The sequence below is a fragment of the Polyergus mexicanus genome, unplaced genomic scaffold (assembly GCF_030449975.1).
Source record: "Polyergus mexicanus isolate NDT 795.1 unplaced genomic scaffold, iyPolMexi1.0 SCAF_5, whole genome shotgun sequence".
NCBI classification, from domain to species: domain Eukaryota; kingdom Metazoa; phylum Arthropoda; class Insecta; order Hymenoptera; family Formicidae; genus Polyergus; species Polyergus mexicanus.
In genome coordinates, this window is record NW_027223325.1 from 7,230,386 (window position 1) to 7,253,513 (window position 23,128).

Consider the following 23,128-nt stretch of genomic DNA (forward strand, 5'->3'; position numbering starts at 1 on the left):
CAATCGGCGTTTCCATTTATCGGAAAGGAAAATTGAACTTTTAGAGATTTTAGACAAAGAGAGAGAGAGAGAAGGGGGGGGGGAAAGGGAGACAGAAAAAGAGCAACCCGTTGCGTGGCCGTTTTCGCGTTGTCTATTCATCGTCAAGAATTTAATCGAAACTTGATCAGTTTCACTTTGACGTTTTTTAAAATATTCTCGGAAATAATGGAGCTATTCGATTCCCTGCGGAAAAAGCGACGTTTCGTTCTTTATGCCTGATGAAAATCGATTGCTATCATTTGAATTTCCGCAGCGAATCAACGAAACATAGTCCAAAGTGTTCAATGTTTATCAATTAGATGATTATATTAACTCAAATTACTCGAAAATTTACCTTCAAAGATTATAATTTTTTTCCTATTTAAATTAGAATTATAAGAATACCTTTTGTTATGAGATATAAAATTGAAAAATTTATATTTGTCGATAATAGCTTTTGATATTAAATATGCATAACAAAAGAGTTAAATTCTAAAAAAACTCTCTATATTAAGAGATATGAGAAAGATCTTCTCTTACCATAATTTGAATTTTTAATCTTTTCTAAACTCCTCGAGTAATACTCCTGTATTAATATACAGTCATCAATTCTTCTTAAATTTTGTGTCTTTTCCAGCTTGTTACAACTAAGTGTCGCTCAAATTATGATGGTCGCAACGATTATAATCTTAACGAAAATTTAACGGCCTTATCGCGACCAATCTATAACGAAGCTGTAGCTTATGATTCTATCCACGAGGCAAATCGCAAACGATTTTGCTACTTTAACATTTTTGCGCTTGCGACTCGCGACCAACCCAGTTTTGTAGACACGGAGACTCCAAATGTCATTATGGAACAGGCGTAGCGTGTAATGGAACCAATGAAACGATATCGACTGACTGCGACGTGATTAATTATGACGAACGAGTCACTCGAGTAATAGTATCATTTCGTTTTGTCATGGAATTTTTGTGGCATCGGTGTTGATCAGTGTTTTGCACAGATAATATTGAAATCATCTAGATAAAGATAAGATAAGACATATAAGATTTTATCTTAGATAAGATAAAGATAATTTATTTCAAGTTTATCTAGATAATAGATAAAATTATGAAGCATTTTATCTAGATATTAAGATAACATTGTTTTATAAAAAAAAAGTAAAAAATGTAACAATTAAAATAATATATATTTATCTATAGATTTTCTCATTAAATTTTCATATCTTTTGCTACAATATTACTAATGCAGAAATTGCAAACAACTGAAAACATTACATTCGGCGGTGAAAATAATAGAAAATATCACACACAAGGCAGTACGCAACACATTTTAAGTTTATTCTTTATAGTTTCACATTGAGTACAATGCTTAATGATTCTTTAATAAGATTGGATCTTATCTTTGGTTCTCCGTTGGATCTAAATGTAAGAACCAAACATATTAAAGAATCATAAAGCGTTTACTAAAAGCTGATGCAAAATTCAGCTTTTAGTAGAATTCATTATTTTAAATAATTTAAGGCAGATGACGCACTTTTTCATCTAAGATAAAGATGTAGATAACACATCCTATTATTATCTAGATAAAGATGAGAGAATACAATTGTTTTATCTAAATAAGGTAAACCTTCGGAAAACACACCTATATGAAATAATGGGTAAGAATACCCAATTCTTATGAATTTTTGCCTCTTGAACACGAATATGAAATATAAAAATGGCGGTCGGACTCGCAGATCAAAGAGAAACGCAAAAATCCAACTAAACGCGAAAATTCAACCCATGTTCGAAAGATGCATTTTTATTAGTAATAATTTACCCTTGGGATATAGGTTTGGATTAGGTTATATCTTCCGGAAGTGGAGCCCCCCCGTAGAGGGGGGGGGGGGGCGGAACCCACTGTGCCCACGCATATACTTTACAGTGCGAAGCGAAGTTCAATCCCATAATTATTGTGTGGATGGGAAAGTGTATGCGTGGACACAGTGGGTTCCGCCCCCCCCCCCCCTGCGAGGGGGCTCCACTTCCGGAAGATATAACCTAACGCAAACCTATATCCCAATTATTATATTACTAATAAAAATGCATCTCTCAGACATGGGTTAAATTTTCGCGTTTGGTTGGATTTTTGCGTTTCTCTTCGATTTGCGAGTCTGACCGCCATTTTTAAGTTTCATCAGGAGGTTTCATCATTGTTCAGGAGACAAAAATACATAAGAATTGGGTATTCTTACCCATTATTTCATATATTGGATGGGTTTTCCGAAGGTTTACCCTAAATAATTATTTTTAGATAACTTCATCTAGATAACAGCAAACACTGCTTATGATATCTGTAAAATGAAAAGCAGTTAATATAATTTGTCAAAATCGACTGGGTTATTGTTCGATTTGCGATTTTAAATTTCGAAAACATTTTTTGAATATTTGAAAAAACATTCTTTTTTTTTTAAATAAAATAATTCTACTTTTTAAATGTAGCTAGAATTTTTTGTTTTTAATAATATATAATTTTTCTTTATAGCAAACAAATGTTAACAAACACGAAATCTTAATTTGTTATAAAAAAATATAAAATCTTATTTTATTTTATTGAATATAAAATTTTAATCTCTCTTTCTTATATATATAGAATAAAAATTGCTCTTTTTTTATTATATATTCTGACAGATCTCTCACAAATCCATGTACATCTTTCCATATTTTTTTAAACTCTGATATATAAATCTTCGATACGTGTAAATTGCGGTTGTGCATTTTTTTTTTTTTTTATTTTTGATTTGAAACCTTTAGAGTATGTCGAAGCCAGTGATGAAATGCGTCATGCAAATGCCGGCGCGGTTTTCAGAACATTTCGGCGCATGGATTTAAATATTTCACGCTTCACTCGCGGTTAGGCAATCTTGGGTATCGATATTCGCGGCGTTCGAGCCTCCGTATATTTTTCGTAGCGTGAATATTCATGCTTTCATATACATATACGTGACATCTGTAACGGCGTCAATTTGTATAGATCTCGTTGCACGGAATTCAATATATAGAACGCGAAATGGCTATGCATCCGTCACTGCAAGTATCGTATTTATCGGTAATATTGAAAACGATCACAATCGTAAAATAAAAATAGAAAAAAAGAAAAAATTTAAGTGATAATCGAAAATTATCATTTAAATAAATTTTACAGTGTAACACTTATCTCCTCCGAAATCTAAATTTTTTTATGATCTTTATTGGCACGTACAAATTTTGACAAGATAGAGAATTATTTTAAATAAAATGTAAATCGATTATTTGAAGAATAGCGAAATTAATATTTCTGCGTAAAATATTAGAGATTCCTGATCTGATTAATTCTATACAAAATAGCACAGAAATTTATTTATCGTTTAAAACTTATTTTTTCTCTCTTTTTAATTTTTTATATGTATATCCCGAGTCTCTTGAACTTTTAAACATCCGAAATGTTGAATATGTTGTTATTTAATGTGTGTTTTTATTTTAACTTATAAAATATTATGTATTATTCTCGTATCCTTATTTTTATTCTTAATTACTTAATGCCATTTTGCAGAGGTTATTAACAAATAAATAATAAAAATTGCTTTTCCATTTTTATTTTTATTATGTATATTTACGGTTTTATATTATTTATCAAAATTAGCATCGCTCTAATTATAAACCTTTCCAAGATAGTAATTCTGTAAATGCAGCGCATCCTATATCGATTTTTTCCGGAATACAATCCTAATTCAGGAAAATTTCCACGCGCATATCGGGTGACTCGTAATTTCGACGCCTTTTTTTTCTTTTCGTTCGCCAACACCGTTACATACACCGACACCATTTCCCGTGCCATTTATCGCACCCGTATTCACGATGCGTCTCTTTCTCTCTCCTCTCACCTTTTCCAGCATCCGTAGGTGCTACCTTCTCTTCTCCCTCTTTTCTGCTCGTTTCCCTAGTCCCGCCGTTTATCTACGCGACACTTATTTGCCGGGGCTATCTGAAAATTTAACGCCTGCACTCTCGCCGGAAAGATCACACTGCCATTCCGACATACACCCACCCATCCACATGCTCGTTCATAGCTATCTCTTACGTTTTCCGACCTTTGCACACACATTCGCAGATATATAGATACACATACATTCATTGTTTTATATTAGTCACTTAACTAACTCACTCTCAATTGACGATGGAAAATTTTGATTGGATATTAGCCTTATTTTCACTCGATTTTGTTACTTCTCATGTAGATACGTTTATTTATACGGTTATTAGCTATATCACGAATGAATTTTATTTTAAGAGAATGGTCACAAATTTATTTATTTAAAATATAGAAATTTTATTTTTATTTTTCCGCTAAAAGAGCGAAGAATTATGTAAACTGCTAACTATATTTTCAAATTCAATATTTATTTAAGCATTAAATATATATACAGGGTGTATCTGAGATGATGCACTAAACTTTAGGAGCGTATGCTAGAAGTCAAAATAAGACTTTTTTTTTTATAAACATGGATCCGCAAATGAACCCCCCTCCGAGCTCGGTAAATTAATGTTTTCATAATATACGTTTTTATTTTTCATTTTAGTGGCTTATTTTACTTCATAATTTACTGGGCTATACCAAATTTCAACCTCCTGCCATTTTTTTTCTGAAATACAGCCAATTTTTAATTTTTTCCCCAAACTTTAGGGGCCTCTAGCTCGAAGGAGGGTTCATTTGCGGATCCATGTTCATAGAAAAAAAAATTATTTTGACCTCTAGAATATGCTCCTAAAGTTTAGTGCATCATTTCAGATACACCCTGTATATAATATTTATATATTATATATACACACATATATATATATAATAATCATATATAATTATATCAGGCATTTAAATAAATATATGATTTTATCTCTTATCAGAATTAAGACAAATGATGTCTCTAATTGTAAGTAAAATATTGTTTTTGATGTTTTGTTAACATAAAATACAGAACTGATTCTATTATATATATTTAATTATGTTCTGATTGAGAAAAAAGCAAAATATATTAACTTTTATATTAAAATAAAAAATTTAATTTTTCCTACACGCAATAATTTTGCTGCTATAACATATAATTGTTTTATATAGTAATACAGTTTATAGCGTTAAAAATTAATCTGTGAGCAACAATATATCGAGCCGGATAGATTCTTTTGCGAAAGAGAAGAGTCTCAAGAAGGATCGTTTCGTTTTTGCTCTAACAATCGCTCGTCTCCGCGCATTCTGCCGTTATCATCTGCTCGAAACTAGAAAGCGAGCCTTAAACCTAAAATGGAAATGCGTCTTAAAGCTTACAGATTAGTTCGACAAAAATCATTTCGGCCGCTTTTCCTTTTTTCCCCTTTCGCTGACATGCTAGATTAGGGAAGAAAGAGCTGTCGGACATATTGTAGCGCGCACTACTAGCAGTCGTCCTGGGTCGAGGATGATGGCAGAAGCGCCGCTACTCGTTCCGAAAAATCGCCCGAAGCTGTACCGGAACACTGAAAGCATAAAAAAATGGATTTAAATATTTTTAGACGTGAAATGAATTTTATGCGAAAGACAGTAGATTGAAAAAGGACACGTTGTGCTAAAAATAAGTTAAAATCGATAAAATTATTTTTGTATTATATTGTTATGTATATAATTCTGGGTTCAATTTAAAGCATTTTTTTTAATGCACAAGTATATTTGAAACGATCTATTATTGGATTAATTAATTGTTCAGATTATTTCTCAATTTGAGATTTTTATATTCGTAATATACAAATCTATTTATATATTATTATATATTATTTAATTATTTATATTTTTATTTTATTGTATGTATCATATATTTATATTTCGAAAATCTTTTTATATACAGGGAGTTCCGGAACAATCTTCCGTCCGTAAAATGACGTATTCCTGATACAATTCTAAGACGATTTTTCCTTTACCAAAATTTGAATTGAAGCGTAATTTTTGACTTATAAGCAAAAATAGTTAACAAATCACGCGTCGAGTACAGAAGGCAGGCAGGAGCGACGCGGCGCGCCGCAGCTGACCGTCCGATGTGTGATTACCACCGCATGAGTCGCTAACTATTTTATCTTATAACATAAAATTATGCTTTAAATAAAATTTTGGTAAAGAAAAAAATATCTTAGAATTACGTCAGAAATACGTATTTCTTAAAATAACGTCATTTTAGCGAAAGTTGTTTCAGATCGCCGGTCGTCAAACGCTGCAATCAGCTGATTGCTATACGCGATGTGTATATGGCGGAGTGTGTGCGTAAAAGAAAGAAAGAGAGAGAGAGAGAGAGAGAGAGAGAGAGGGGAAGAGGAAGGGAGGGAGAGAAGGAGGGAGAGACGTTTATATACACGCACGCACGTACGCATATACTTTTTTTCTCGCTCTCTTTCTCTCTTTTACACAAACATTATGTTATAAGATAAAATTATTAGCGATTCATGCGGTAGTAATCATAGGTCGGACAGTCAGCTGCGGCGCGTTGCGCCGCTCCTGCCTGCCTTCTGTACTCGACGCGTGATTTGCTAACTATTTTTGCTTATAACTCAAAAATTATGCTTCAATTCAAATTTTGGTAAAGATAAAATCGTCTTAGAATTGTATCAGGAATACGTCATTTTACGGACGGAAAGTTGTTCCGGAACACCCTGTATAAATAATAGAATAGTAAAAAGAGATCTAATATTCTCATTTTTTTTCTTGACAATATTATTATAATACGTTCATCGAAATTTAATACGTTTTATTACTTTTATATAAAAATTTATTATTTCTCTTAATTATACTATGGAGCGAACATTTTTTGGCGTATCTTTAGGATAAATTTTCTTTTTCAGGAAGAATAATAATAAATGATATTTAAAGATGACCGAGATTACGTGTTTACGGGAATTAAATTAGGCAATGAATGTTTCTCGCACCTGTTTCGTTCTCCCTTTTACTCATCTTTTTACATTTCACTGTAATATCTGTTGAGAGTGTTCGTTTGCGGGCAAAATTAAGGAACGCACGTGCAAACAAGCGCCATGATTTCGCTATTACGATAACTATTATCATGACTCTTCTCTCCCTATCTTCCGTTTTCTACATCGCCACATGCAGTGAAGGACAAGTTTGTAATAATTATTGATATTATTTATGATAACAAAGATGGAATTAGATAGCAATATTATATTTTTACTATTTTTAATTATTAATTATAATCATTTACGATTTAATTCTAACATATAAAACGTATAGCAAATCAAAATAAATATAAAATTAATATGTAATTACAATTAACAATAAAAATAAATATAAATAATTATTCTTTTTTTTATTTTTAATTATAAACAGCATATAGATTGTTACATATTCAGAGAAAAAATAGTGAGAGATAATATATAGAGAAGTCAATAATTTTCTGTTAAGTAAATAATATTTGGCCTTTCCACTCTCCTTATTTATTTTATAATAATTTAATTATATAAATTTTTTTGTGTTTCTTGATTTAATATAAGATTGACAAGAAAACAAACAAAGATATTAAGACCTTATTGTAACATAATATACTTAAAGATATTTTGGCTGTAGAATAATAGCAAGAAACTTTAAAAATTAAAAAGAAACATATTTCTTGTTACATATGTGAAAACATATGCTTATATTGTTTGAAAAATCAAATAAATAAGTCCGAATTATAAAAAGGATAAAAATATCAAAAAATAATATTATTTTTAACGTCTGCCTAAAAAAAAACAGTTGTAATTAATATTTCTCTTAATTTATGACAAAAACTTTTGGTCGTGATTATCCCCTGAAATCAATTGCAAGATACAAAAAAAAACAAATATTTAATTTACAAAGAAATTTTGGGTTATTATAAATATTTTGCTACAATTTTTATTAGTAAATAACTTTTAAATGAGTAAATAAATTTAAGTCAAGTTTTGCACAAATGTTTATTAGAATTTTGTTAATACATGTAAAAATTTTTATTTCGCTAGCGATGTATTCTTTCCTTCTTAAATTTGTCAATAAGTGCTACAATACGCGATTTTCCATAAGGATTAATACAAACTTTAAACTTAAATAATTTTCAAACCATTAAAAGAATTGTGTTCAGATTTTGCACAGAGATATAAAAAATTGTAGAACAGTCTACAAAATTTTCATGCTTTTATCAATATTTTGATATAGACATCCTTAATATAAAAACTTTATATATATATATATATATATATATATATATATATATATATATAACTTGTAATGATTATTATATTACAGCTGCATATGCTTAAATTTAAAAATAACTAAGAGAATAGGATTATATATCATGTGCTATATATAAAGATTAAGAATTCTCTAAATAGAATACAGCGATAGGATCTTCGAGCGATTCCTCGGCTTTCTTTCTTCTTTTTTGTTTCTCTTTCACCGGGACGATACAGCATCGTCAATGAAAACTTGAAAACTCCTCGTTCTCTTCCGCGAGATCGCTGAAAGCACAGACGATGCTGATTTCCCAACGGGTGTCGCTCGTCTATAAATCTACACCCAAGGGTTGTTTAGTCGGTGTGCGCGCGATACGAACGGTACTCGCCGTGGTGTATTTTTGATTTGACAACTACTACCGGTGTGGAGGAGAAAGAGGAGGATAACCTGGTCGCGAGCGGAAGTTCTGCGTCGTTGAACTTTAAACACCGACTAGCGTTTGCGATCGAGAAATGAGAAACAACGGTCGTTTATTCTCGATGCAGCAGTCGTTTCTCGTGACGCGATCGTCAGTTTTATGACGCGAGAACATCTCGGCAATTACGCGTCGCACCAACGGCGTTTAATATATCGGGTGCTCCATTTTATTTTAAACAGTCAAATGTTTGAATATCGCGGCATTTTAGAAAGAAATGTTCACTACAAAAGTATTTAAGGGGGACATAAGATGGTGCCATTGGTTTAACCTTGGATAATAATTTGAAGGTTACATGAAGGTCACTTTCAATTTCTTAAATAAAAACCCCTATTTTTTATTACATATTCTTGTAGTTTATCTCGAGAGTTTTTCAAAACACTATAATAAAATATTTTTTCGTCAAGTACTTTTCGAGTTATAAGGTTTGAAGTTTACAGTATCGCTGATGGCATTAGTATTATTCAAGATGTATCACGCGGATATTTAAACAACTTTTATGAATGTTTGGCACTTTTTCAAACCGTTGACAGTTATCAATTCGAAAATTTGATAGATTAAAAAAAAATATTAACACGACAGAAAAGGTTTGAAGTCGGTAAATACCGCAGGAATGATGAACTGTTTAAGTTTCATAATTCAGAAAGTGCTTAATGGAAAAGAACTTTAGTATAGTGTTTTAAAAAGCTCTCGAGATAAGCTACAAGAATATGCAATGAAAAATGCAGGTTTTTATTTAAGAAATTGAAGATGACCTTCACGTGATTTTCAAACGACTATCCAAGATCAAATTAATGGCTGACTATTTTATGTCTTCCTCAAAGTCATAAAACTTTTATACAAAACATTTTTTTCTAAAATTCCGTGATTTCTAGATATTTGACCGTTCAAAATAAAATAGGACATCCCGTATATATTTTTTTAAATTTAAATATTGTTCATTTTTTCCTATACGGTTAATAAACTGCACGAGATAAATGCGGGAAAGAAGTAACTCATTTAAAATTTTAATGGTCTACTATGCAAAAATATATTAATAAGCTTTTTCTATATCTTTCTTGTATCGTATAAAAAAAACATTATTTATATAAACAGCGAGTAAAAAAATATACGTATATAAAATTATGTGTATATCCCTCTCTACAAATATTTTTTTTAAATTAGTATTAACCCCATTCTTCTTATTTGAAAAAGTCCAGAATATATATCTTCAAACTTAATATAAATTTAAAAATAAAATAATTAAAAATTTCGGAGAATTATTACTATCTTCTTCTTCTCTGATATGGCTGGAAGATTTTTCCGAAAGGAAATGTCTATACACCATTAACTAGGCATTTTAGTATATAGGTAGGTTAATATATGATATTATTAACCAATATAGGCATTATATAGGATAATGTATGAAAACCTCTTTTTAAGTCATATGGGAAGATGGGACCCTGAGTGGAATCGAACCTGGGACTCCCTCGATTACCAGCCTGCGACTCTACGCCCGACGCCACGCACCGCCCCCTATTACTACTATCTTCTATCTTATGTGATTCAAAATGATAAATAAATTTATATTCTATACCTATAGTTTATATGATAAATAATAATAAATAAATTTATATTCTATACGGAATGAGTTTATACTAAGAAAGCAAGAGACTTACATCGCACGTGGTGTGAAATTTTCGGAAATACCAATCGCCGACTCGAAGCGCGGAAGATGTCGTGAAAATGCATGAGAGCTCTTGAAAGCGTAAATTCCACGGGAAATTGTGGGGAACACTCTGCGGTCTCAGCGCTTAAACAAATATCCTTAGGGATCCTTTCGGCTAACCGGCCTTTCGATTTTCTCGGATCAAGACGTAAGAGTGACAATTTGGATGGCTTATAAGACTAGGCAAATCCGTCATTTGTAAAGAGCCCGCATTGAGATATATGAAAAATGTTGCGAAAAGCGAGAGACTTTGCGAATTGTAAATTATTCATTCCAACAAAATATTCATGTAAAGTTGAAAAAATTTGGTAGATGAAAAAAAAGGGTAATAACATATTATTTCTCGGTATATACTCTTTCTTTTTCCGTTGATAGGCTCACTTCATTCCTCTTTCTCTCTTTCTTTCTCTCTCTTTCTCTCTTCCTCTTTCTCTCGATTTCGCTCTCTTTCATTTCACTCTTCTCTCTTCGCTCTCGCTCATCTTCCTTTTTTCTATTTAACCCCAATGAGATAAACTGGAGCTCCGTAAAAGCCTTTAGCTGCCACGCGAAATATCATTGGTCCCGCGTAAATACGATATTACGAGGGCGATAAAAGAATTAAAAAGAAGATGGTCACAGAGAAAATTTTTTACACTCATGATGAACTTCCTTTTATGCAGCTTATGGTACAGTAAATACGATACTCCGGCTACACAACGTTAAAATATTTTTCTTTTTTTTCTTTTTAACGATATTACTTGGGAAAAAGAAACTGGATTAGACATTAATTATAAGATTTATACAGGGTAGGCCATTTTAATGTCTCTGTTTAAATATTTTTTTTCTACTTTTTCCAAATCGATTCCTCGATTTATGTAAACAAATTAGGATGGTTCCATTTAAGAAAAGGAAGACTTTGAAACATTTTTTTGTAAAAGACGTAGGTACGAAGATATTCAAGCGGGGACATTAAAATAGACCGTTTTGTGTACGAGAAGCAAGCGATGAAAAGTAAACATTTTGTATAGATTGCAGATAGTACACGGTTACGAAACGAAAGAGGGATAAAATTTACACGTCGAAAGTCATCAGGGCGGAGACGTGTTAGAACAGCTGCCATTCGATCGGCGCGGCTGCAAATATCCCGGGTTTGAAATGTCAGCATGAACTGTAAAGTAACGTTAAATAGACTCTATTGATTTTAGGCGTCTATCGGTAAATTCCGGCCACGTGTATAGCGCGATAACGGTAAATTCAATTCAACTCTATTTGCCGGCCCGACTGTTTCATTAGATAACGATTACCGTCGGCAAACGCGCGTTTGTAGGTAAAGCAAACGATACTCGAGCGTTATACATATCCGGGTCTCTCCCCTCCTCCTCGTCCCCCTCCTAACAATTCCGTTTATGTACGCGCAATTATTATGCAGGCCGTGCGTGCGTGCGGTGTGCGCGGGCCATTACGCATCGCGTGTGCGTATCTCACACAATTAATTTATGTAGATACCCCGCGCACATCATACACTGTTGCATATCAACGTTCATGCCGCGAAATATCGCGTTGCACGAAATCCTCCTTTCCAACTCCCCTCCCTCCCTCCCACCCACCAACCCGTCCTTCTCGTTTCCCTTTCTCATATATGAATGAGCCTGTTTATAATTCAATTAATTAATGCATACCCTCGCTCATTTGTAAATGCCGGCAAACGTAGCTCCGCAGACTTCGTAATGCTCTAGTCTAGAATTATCTTTCCCTCGACATGGCACTATGGGAAAAAAAAAAGAAAAATGGAAAAGCACAAAAGTGCACAGATTAGTGAACAATGAAAGGGTGAGAGAGAGAGAGAGAGAGGCAAAGGAATTATACATTTGAATAAATCAAAGTATATAAATATATATTAAATAGGGCGATGAGTGGCTTAGAGCGTTGAGTCGCGGGCTGACAAGTGCCACGTCCCAGGTTCGATTCCGCTCGGATCTCATCCCACCATATACCTTCTTTATGGAAGAAAAGGAGGAATGACAGAGAAGGAAAGAAGGATCAAAAGGAGGGGAATAGAGGAAGGAGACAAAAAGAGGGTTAGGAGTTAGGAACAAGGGAGAAGAGCGAAAAGAGAAAAGATAGGAAAGAAAGGTATGTATGTGGTAGAAGTGTTAAAGATAAGAGGATAAGGATGAAGGAGAAAAGGGAGCGTGAGGAGCAAAGGGGAAGAGCAAGAGAGAGGGAAAAGGAAAGCGTTGTGTAAAGCGTTAGGTTAGGTGTAGGAGCGTCGTTAGTTGTAAGAGCGGAAATGTAAGAAAATGAAATATATTTGGAAATTTGTAAAGTGTAAGAGTATAAAATTGCAACCCCATTGGGGAGTCAATAAAGACATACATATATACAAATATATATTAAATATGTAATATATACTTTTGATAAATATACGAATTAAATATTAATGCATTAATTAATGTATTAATTGATCCTGATATACGTTAAGAATTGAGGAAATTTAAAAATTAAGATTTTTTAAAGACTTGTCCATATTAAAATCTTTCTACGAAATTGTTTTTTTTTTTTTTTTTTAAATAAAAATAAAACTCTTTTTCACTGTATATTTTTATATTAATTATCATTGTGAGAAGAACGTGTCAGAATTTGTACAAAACGCGCATTCCGGCGAATTCCTGACATTAATCATATTACGATTAATTGCAAATTGGAGGAATGATAAACGCATATGTGTACGCGCGTTGTCGATGCCGCAAAGGATAATTGATATGTAGTAATATGAGTATCTCGTAACAATAGCATGTTCGAGAGGTGTAATTGTGCTACGTCGTCACTGTGAAAAGTGTAATTTAATGACAATGAAATGCTAATTATGCAGGTAAACCGGTTTAACGTTATGCCCATAATAAGTGTATGCGTTACTGTACACTAGAATTATCGTCATATCTGTTGATGAGCAATGAAACGATACAGAAGGGAGGGAAATACGAGAATTGGAGTTTGCATAATGTATATGGTACTCGAATAATGCTTTGAATGAATAATATAGGCATTTCTCTTTTCTTTTCTCATCTTTGAATTTAATTTTTCTTTTATTAATTCAAATATATTTGCTTCTTGATTGAGATAATTAATTTTTCCTCTCTCTCTCTCTCTCTCTCTCTCTCTCTCTCTCTCTCTTTACAAGTATTTAAATAAATATTTGTTTTAATAAAAAAAATTTTTTTTGTATTTAATAAATCTTTTTCAATGCATGAATTCATCTTTGTCTCTTACTTCGAATATGGACCGAATAAGATGGCGAGAGATGAGGAAACAAAAACGTGAGAAGAAATCGGGAAATGCTGTTCGCGACAGAGATTTATACGTGAATGTCGAAAAGTCGGCGCGGTTATTAAGCGGAAATTAATCGGCCGGAGAAAAAAAAGAAAATCCGCGAACAAAAATTTTCTTCGGGGTTCTAGGGGTAAATATTTATCCGATATAATACAAGTGTGTGTGTCCGCCGGAAAAATGATACCTTGCTAGGGAAATAATTATTCTTTTATGTTTCATAACGTAGGTAAGAAAACAATCAAGGTCACATCAAGTGAGAAAACTTTGTTTAATTTTCTATCGTTTACGGAAGTGAGCAGATGGATGCGGAAATACATTTCTTGTCGTTTCAATTAACTTTGTCACGAAGAAAAGGATGACGGTTTCTCGAGTGTTATTTTCCTCTCGTTATCAATTTTCCAATCACCGTCTTTTAATTTTTAATTAAGAATTGTCAGAAGTTATTGAAGATAAAAAATAGAATTCAAACTTAATCAAGTCTGGTTATTTTCTTTAAAATAATATAAATATATTTTTACTTAATAATAATAAATAATATGCGAGAAGAGCTCTTCTATAGCTATATGGTATATACACGCAGAGAGAAAAGTTTCTTTGAATTTAATAAATTTTGTAATAACCAAAGAAATATAATGCTTGAAATGGTCCAATCATACTAATGTTTCAAGTAACAAATATAATTGTTTCATTTTCAAATAATATATTTATTTATTTTAAATAAAATATTTGTTGAATTAATTTCATTTTTTCTTCAATTTAAACAATTATATTATTTTTTCAAACAATATTCTTCTTTTATTTAAAAGATTCATTATATTGCTTTTAACAATTTAAATAAATCTTGAAACAAGTTAGATAAAGTTAAATTAGCACGTTACTGCATCTTTGTAATCAAATCTTTAAAGCATCTTAGAACCATTGCATATAGAAAAACTTAATTTTACTTATTCGGAATTTTTATCTGAACAAATGAATATCGGACATTTATCTGTCCGATTTTCCAAAAATCAGTTTTTATTATCTGAATTCTCTTCTATAAAAATCGTATTAGAAATGAAGCTCATAGAAATAAGTGTTAAATGTTATTAGTCGCATTTTGCAGGCCTTATTCGTATACTTTTATGACAGAAACTTAAATACGAGTATAGTGAAGTATAGTGCGCCGCATAGCGGTAAGCGCATAAATTATACTATTCCAAATAACAGTTATTTTTCCGTCAAACAACATGGTTTAACGCAACAAAACCATTAAATTTTTTATTCAACAAAATAATGTTTTGTATAAAATTATATTTTTGTAATGAAACAAATATAAGTCAAACAAATAGATATATTAAGTTTAAAAAAACCTTTTTCTCTGTGCATATATTTGTATTATCATATATGTTTTTCTTATATTTACTTATTACTATTATTATCATTATTCCATTTTAATAATACACAAAAAAATATTATTTTGATAGATAATGCAATTTGTTAGATAAATACGTGCTTCTTGCGTGCACCGGAAATCTCGATATTTTCGAGATTAAAGCACGTAACAGCTCGAGACGGTAGGGGTTGAAGGTAATTAATCAACCTGCTAAACGAATCGACCCAAAATACATTGCACATTGTCCATATCAACAACATGGTTAAGGCGTAACTGATACCAATTAAATCGTGAATAGTTGAGCTGGTACCAGTTACCGGTATCGTATGTATATCTTACATGCTCCGGAGGATCGGTTACGTTGTATTTCGTGTATGTAACGTGAGAATATACGGCGGACTCTCTAAGCATCTTCACACAAGTACAATAACGGTACAAGCTTGGGTATAGATACTTCGGAGCATTACGTCAGTATTTTACCATGAAGATATATATTATTAAAAAGCATTGGAGATATATGAGAATACGATTAATAATATTAAATCTATTATTTACAAATCTGATAAATAATATCAAATTTATTATTTATAAATCTAAGGTACTTCAATTTTAAATAAAATTAAATAAAATTATATTATATTATTTTATTTTATATTAATTATTATATTATTATACGGAATGTAACAGAGCGCTCGTATCAGCAGTTTTTTTGAAGAAACAATGCATTTTCGTGAAAAATGTTTCATGCAAAAGTTGTAGACTATGTGCGCTCTAAGTGGCGCATTATATAATAATATTAGTATGTCCTTGAATAGCACCGTCAAGGTCATATAAAAATCACTTTGAATTTTTAAAATGGAACCCCCTATTTTTCATTACATATTCTTGTAGCTTACCTCGCTTTCCAAAATACTATAATAAAGTGTTTGTCATTAAATACTTTTTGAGTTATTTTATATTTTAATTTGACATATTTTGATATAAAAAATAAAATATTTCGTAAAATATTCAGTTTTCGATAATCTTACCGTAATACTTTTATGTACAGAATAATGAGACAAATCAATTAGTGCAAAAAAAAAACAAATAATTGTTTAAAAAATACATTGTAAATAATTTTCTTAAAAACAATTATTTTTTTATACTTGAGAAATAGGGGTTTCCATTTAAAAAATTTAAAGTGATTTTTATATGACCTTGATGGTGCTATTCAAGGTCATACTAATATTATTGTATAATGCGCCACTTAAAGCTCTACAACTTTTGCGTGAAATATTTTCTACAAAAATGCGTTGTTTCCTCAAAAAACTGCTGATACGGGCGCTCTGTTACACTCTGTATTTCTCAATATTTTTATTTCAAGAAAAACTTTATTTAAGACAATATCTATAAAATGTGGCTTGTTAACTTTGCGATACTCTGTATATCATTACAAGTATAAATTCTCTTATAGTTTTGTTGAATTATATTTAATTATATTATATTTAATTTCTGAAGTTATTCTATGGATACTGGATACTTATACTTAGACATTCGTGAATTATGACAAAACATATACGTTTTTGTCACACGATATTATTCTCGTCTCTATCCTTGCAATCTAAATGCATTCACACAAACGGTCTCGCAGATGTCACCCGACAGTTTTTGTCGTCAGTAAAGTGACGCTCCCGTGGTCGTTGTTTTGTTCGGATAACTTCGGCTTCCGTTTCTTATCGACCAGATGTTTGCCCGCGCAGGAACATCTTTATCGAGATAATTATTTCGGAAAATCGCTCGATGCCAAGCCTGAACAATGCATTATTATTAATTTTTTATATACACTGCAAAAATGATAAAAAAAGATATGTCATAGAAATATTTTATCAATTAATCATGTGGGCACTGAAATAGATTCTCTAATGAAATGTAAAGTTTATCTTGATAATTAATTTTTGAGTTATTTAGAAATTATTATACTATCTTCAAATTGTGGTTTTTAGTTAATGGATAATATTAATAATTTTTAATAGCAATTAAATAATCCTTAGCAATTAAAATTATAAAATTTTTGAAATAGAGCAATATTCTATTTCTTATTTAATTTTAAGGAGATTTACTTAGCAAGTATTTAATGTCGATGATTAAAAGATTAATCGGAAAATAGGGTTTTCTCAATCGAGCTCTGCTAGGAAATTTATTTCAAATAGATAAAAGGATTATCAAGTTGAAAAAGATAGTTCCAAAACATACATTTTACATAATATATATAAATTATAAACATCTATTCTCTCTATGTTTCTAGAAACTTGGCGCCATCCTTGTTTGTAGATACGATGCCGTATGCGCAAATACATAGATTTCTACACGCATTTGGGGAGTCTACGACTCGTCGCGATCCATATTTACGCGGATGCGAAATGAAGGATTTGATGGAGAGAAAAAGCAAGATATATATTGAAGCGTGCAAAATCCTATTTTTGGCAGCGCTGTTCTTCCATGCGCGCATGAAAAAGCGAGAAAGGATTGAGAACATAGCTGTAACTAAGTAACTTGGATTTTCGGGGTTTGAGCTATATATGTCCATAAAACTGGATGTGCAAAATTCTTTTTTCAATGCTACAAACATAATTCAGATTCCAAATATTACATAATTATATTAAAAAAAAATATATTTTTAAATATATTTTAAAAATTTATTATTTTTATGTGCAACTATTACACACTCTTAATTAATATGCAATTAATATATTTAATATTAATTAATATATAATATATAATATATAATGATAATATATAATATGTAATATGTAATATATAATATATAATATGTAATATATAATATGTAATATGTAATATGTAATATATAATATATAATATGTAATATATAATATATAATATGTAATATATAATATATAATGTGTAACGTGTGACGTGTAACGTGTAGCGTGTAACGTGTAGCGTGTAACGTGTAGCGTGTAACGTGTAGCGTGTAACGTGTAGCGTGTAACGTGTAGCGTGTAACGTGTAGCGTGTAACGTGTAACGTGTAGCGTGTAACGTGTAGCGTGTAACGTGTAGCGTGTAACGTGTAGCGTATAACGTGTAACATGTAATGTATGATGTATAACGTATAACGTATAACGTATAACGTATAACGTATAACGTATAACGTATAACGTAGGACGTATAACGTATAACGTATAACGTATGATATATAACGTATAACGTATAACGTAAACTTATAACGTATAACGTATAACGCATAACGTATAACGTATAACGTGTAACGTGTAACGTATAACGTATAACGTATAACGTATAACGTGTAACGTATAACATATAACGCATGATATATGATATATGATATATGTTATATGATATATAATATATGATATATCATATATGATACATGATACATGATACATGATACATGATACATGATACATGATATTTGATATATGATATATGATATATGATATATGATATATGATATATGATATATGATATATGATATATGATATATGATATATGATGTATGATGTATGATGTATGATGTATGATATATGATATATGATATATGATATATGATATATGATATATGATATATGATATATGATATATGATATATGATATATGATATATGATATATGATATATGATATATGATATATGATATATGATATATGATATATGATATATGATATATGATATATGATATATGATATATGATATATGATATATGATATATGATATATGATATATGATATGTGATATGTGATATGTGATATGTGATATGTGATATGTGATATGTGATATGTGATATGTGATATGTGATATGTGATATGTGATATGTGATATGTGATATGTGATATGTGATATGTGATATATGATATATGATATATGATATATGATATATGATATATGATATGTGATATGTGATATGTGATATGTGATATGTGATATGTGATATGTGATATGTGATATATGATATATGATATATGATATATGATATATGATATATGATATATGATATATGATATATGATATATGATATATGATATATGATATATGATATATGATATATGATATATGATATATGATATATGATATATGATATATGATATATGATATATGATATATGATATATGATATATGATATATGATATATGATATATGATATGTGATATATGATATGTGATATATGATATGTGATATATGATATGTAATATATAATATGTAATATGTAATATGTAATATATAATATATAATATATAATATATAATATATAATATATAATATATAATATATAATATATAATATATAATATATAATATATAATATATAATATATAATATATAATATATGATTCATATTTTTATCAGGAATATTATTTTGATGAATTATTAAATAAAATATATATTATAATCATAACTATATATATAAATAATTTTCTTAGCAGTCTTTTTTCTGGTGATATAAATATTTTTTAAACATATATGTTACTTTGTTATTACAAATAAAGGGCGATATCCGAGACAATGTTCTTTCGAACTCAATTCATAACGCTCAGGACATTATGGAATACGCGGATCCAAAGAATCCCATTAAGCTCGATTAAAACGCACTGTGGACTCCGACTATAAGGAAGAAATTACGGGTCCGTCGTTAATCAGCATTAGCAAGTACCTCGGGGTGCTACTCTATTTCTTTGAACTTTCCTGGATGGTGAGAGGGGGCGATCGCTCAATTATTCGTGAGGAGACGAGCGTAGAAAATATGCAAGAACCCTCCGTCGATCCGGATAATCGAGAAATGAAACTTGTTCTGGTCCAAGCCAACAGGGAATCTACTCCATTTTCAACGGCAATTATTTATGGAAAGCAGAGAGGGGCAGGATTTAAACATCCCTTGTGTGTATCTCGGCCATTATCATTTCAACTGGAATCTGAGAAGATCGGGATTAGCCCAGATCAAATAGTCTCAATCTTCGATAGGTAATTTATAGCGGGCAGATGAACACAGAAGCGGGGAACAAGAGAGATAGTGGAGAGGATTGAGAAATCTGTAGAATGAGGAAGAAGGGATTGAAAAAATCAAAGGATGTAACTGCGCGAGAGAATTCGCTGAGAGAAATCGCCATTTTTTACGTCGCGCAAAATCACCTTCGTCTAACAAATTATATCCCTTTTCCCCGCTTGAAAAGAAAAAATAATGTGGCTATAAATTAAATTTAGATATTTGCCATTAAAGAGAGAAAGATTATTATCAATATCTATAAATTTAAATAGATCTGGAAGTCGAAAAACAAGTGAAAGATGATAAAGCCGTAAATTCTAACTTTTATTAATTGTAATTTTTATGAAACTTAGATTTATGGTATTTGTTAAAAATCTTTATTTTATTTAATTTTGAATTTTGTGCATATACAGGGTGAGGCATTTAAATTGAGACACCTAAATATCTAAAAAATAAAGCAAGATAGAAAGAAATGTTTCAGACAAAAGTTATTCGGTTCTAAGGGGGTCATAAGTTGGTGCCATTAGTTTGACTTTGAGTGGAGACGCTTCGAAGATTTCAATGTCAATCTTGTTTTATTTTCTTTACACCAATTGATGTCTCTCATTTTTTGAGCTTAAAATATTAAGGTAACATTATTCCAAAATAAATAATTTTATGAGATATTTCATAGTTTATGTAAAATTATGTCGAAGTAAAGTAATAAAATAAAATATAAAATATCCTGCAAACTATTAAACTTTTGGCCATCATATCTCTATAACCTTTTATGCAGATTATTGCAAGAAATTGATTTATGTAAAAAAATTGGGGTATTTCCATTTAAAAAAACAAGATTGACATTAAAATCTCCGAAGCGCCTCCACCCAAGGTCAAACTAATGGCACCATCTTATGACCCCCTTAGAACCGAACAAGTTTTGTTTAAAACATTTCTTTCTATCTTGCTTTACTTTTTAGATATTTAGGTGTCTCAATATAAATGTCCCATCCTGTATAGATAAATTAAATTTTAACTCTAATTTTTGCTTCGTGCGATATTTTATTTCTCTTATTATGTTATTTTCTTATTTATTATATCTGATATCTATCTAAATATACAGTTTAAAAAATGTAGTTTTTTGTTTCTAAATCACAGTTAGCAAATTTATTTTTTATTTGCATTTGTGTGATGTAGAAACAATTAATGGAAAAATCCTCTCTTATTAAATGTGATCGATACTTTAAAAGCGAGGCTATGAAGTTGAAATCAAAGTGAGAGGGGGAAAAGGTACAGATTTTTCAAAGCGCGCGCAGAACGATTTTAATTGACGCGAGACAAAAAAAAAGATTTATCCGAACGCATCGATTCCCACAGACAAGCCCAGCCGCGAAATTTAATTGGAATCCAAAGAAGAGAAGTCGATCCGAAAATTCGTCAGTTCCGAATTCATAGATAGAAAGTCAGTAATTTAATATTTTTTACTGCAGCTTTCGATAGCGAGAAAAAGGAAAAGAAAAGAAAACCAGCTGAGTTTGTCATCTCCCGTGCCAATTAAAAACTCCCGTTTGTTTAAAAATAATTCGTCTACTAAAAAATTACTTACACTAAAAATAACATCTTTTCCAATCAAATAAATACATTTTGTTAATTTCGATTTTTTTACTCAAATAAATATATACTTTGTTTCCAAAAATGTTTTGTTATATTAAATATATTATTATTTGCATTTAATAAAAATAATAATTTTTAAAATAAATTATATAAAATTTTAATATAAAAATATTTATTTTTGAAGGTTAAAAATTATTTATTAAAATGAAGAAAACCTATGTTTTTGAAACAAGTAGCCAAAAGCTGAAAAATGTTTCTTCAGAGGAAATAATTTAATATAATAAAGATAATAAAAATTTAATATAATCTTTTTTATTTGCAAATGTAAATATATAATACTTTGCTTTTTATATTTTATATTTTAGTAATTCAAATTCACATTTGCTGCCGGATCGAGATAACTAATTCCTTTGCAATTTCTAATCAAATACATTTGCAATTATTTATTTAAATAAATAATTTTTCTAATAAAAAAAAATTTTTTTGGTTTGGTACATTTTTTTTTCTCAATGTAGATTTAAATTAAATCTGGGATAGGATTGAATCTTTTGCTGTACTTCCAGGAATATTGTTGCACTCTCACTAGCTTTGACGAAAATTATTAATTAAGAAAGTGCATTTCGCTATTCTTTAAAGTTACTTTGACGCAGTATTTTAGCAGTTTTGTACACGCCATAACATTTGATAAAGATACGAACAGGTCGATACATCACCTGCTCATACGGCGGCTCATCGATCAGCCCGATATGGAGATAAGCCTTGTTGTTCTAATCGTCTAAAAACCCGTCGCTACAACGTCCGAGGGCCATCGGAGCAATTGAATTAATTTGGTAACAAGAACCCGCCGAGAGAGCTGCTAATGATAATTGCTCTGGTTCTCACTTCTATCCCCGCCAGTTGTCGCGACGACGAGCGACGGTATTCAAATTAAATTTGCGGGTCGTGATTCATCGGATAAAGCCACGGTCAGCTGAAATGCGGACTTCTTTGTGCCTTGAACAGGATCTTGAATTGCTGGAATTACTTTTATTGTTGGACTTCTTTGATCTACGCTGACTTCCTTTTTTATGAAAATGTCACACAATGACGTATATCTTTTTGCATCTCTTAAAATCAAATATCTTAATAATAAAGATTTAAAAGGAGAGAGAAATTTTGTTCGGATATAAATGCACCACGTATTAATAGAGAATTCGATATCAAGCGCAAAGGATTTTCGACGAAGCGAAAATTCCATCAGAATTAAAATGTTCGCGTTAACTGAAAGTTAAAATTTAGGTATTTTTCTTTGTTTGTAAATATTAAATAAATAATGTTTTTCAAACAGTTTATATAGGTAAAATGGAATTAATTTTACTTAAAATCTTCAAACTATAAATTTATAGTGCCTTGTCTTTCCTTTTCTCGCAC

At 30.6% G+C, this 23,128-nt stretch overlaps 1 protein-coding gene across 2 annotated transcripts in view; it reads right to left on the bottom strand.

The window, feature by feature from the left end:
- Nucleotides 1-4,938: 4,938 nt before the first annotated feature.
- LOC138933418 (uncharacterized) overlaps nucleotides 4,939-23,128 on the bottom strand; it is a 167,629-nt gene continuing 149,439 nt past the window's right edge. For both annotated transcript variants that reach the window (XM_070296106.1, XM_070296107.1), the window contains exon 3: nucleotides 4,939-5,552. In XM_070296106.1, coding sequence (XP_070152207.1) covers nucleotides 5,472-5,552 — 81 coding nt within the window. In that variant the 3' untranslated portion in view covers nucleotides 4,939-5,471. The remainder of the gene's footprint in view (nucleotides 5,553-23,128) is intronic.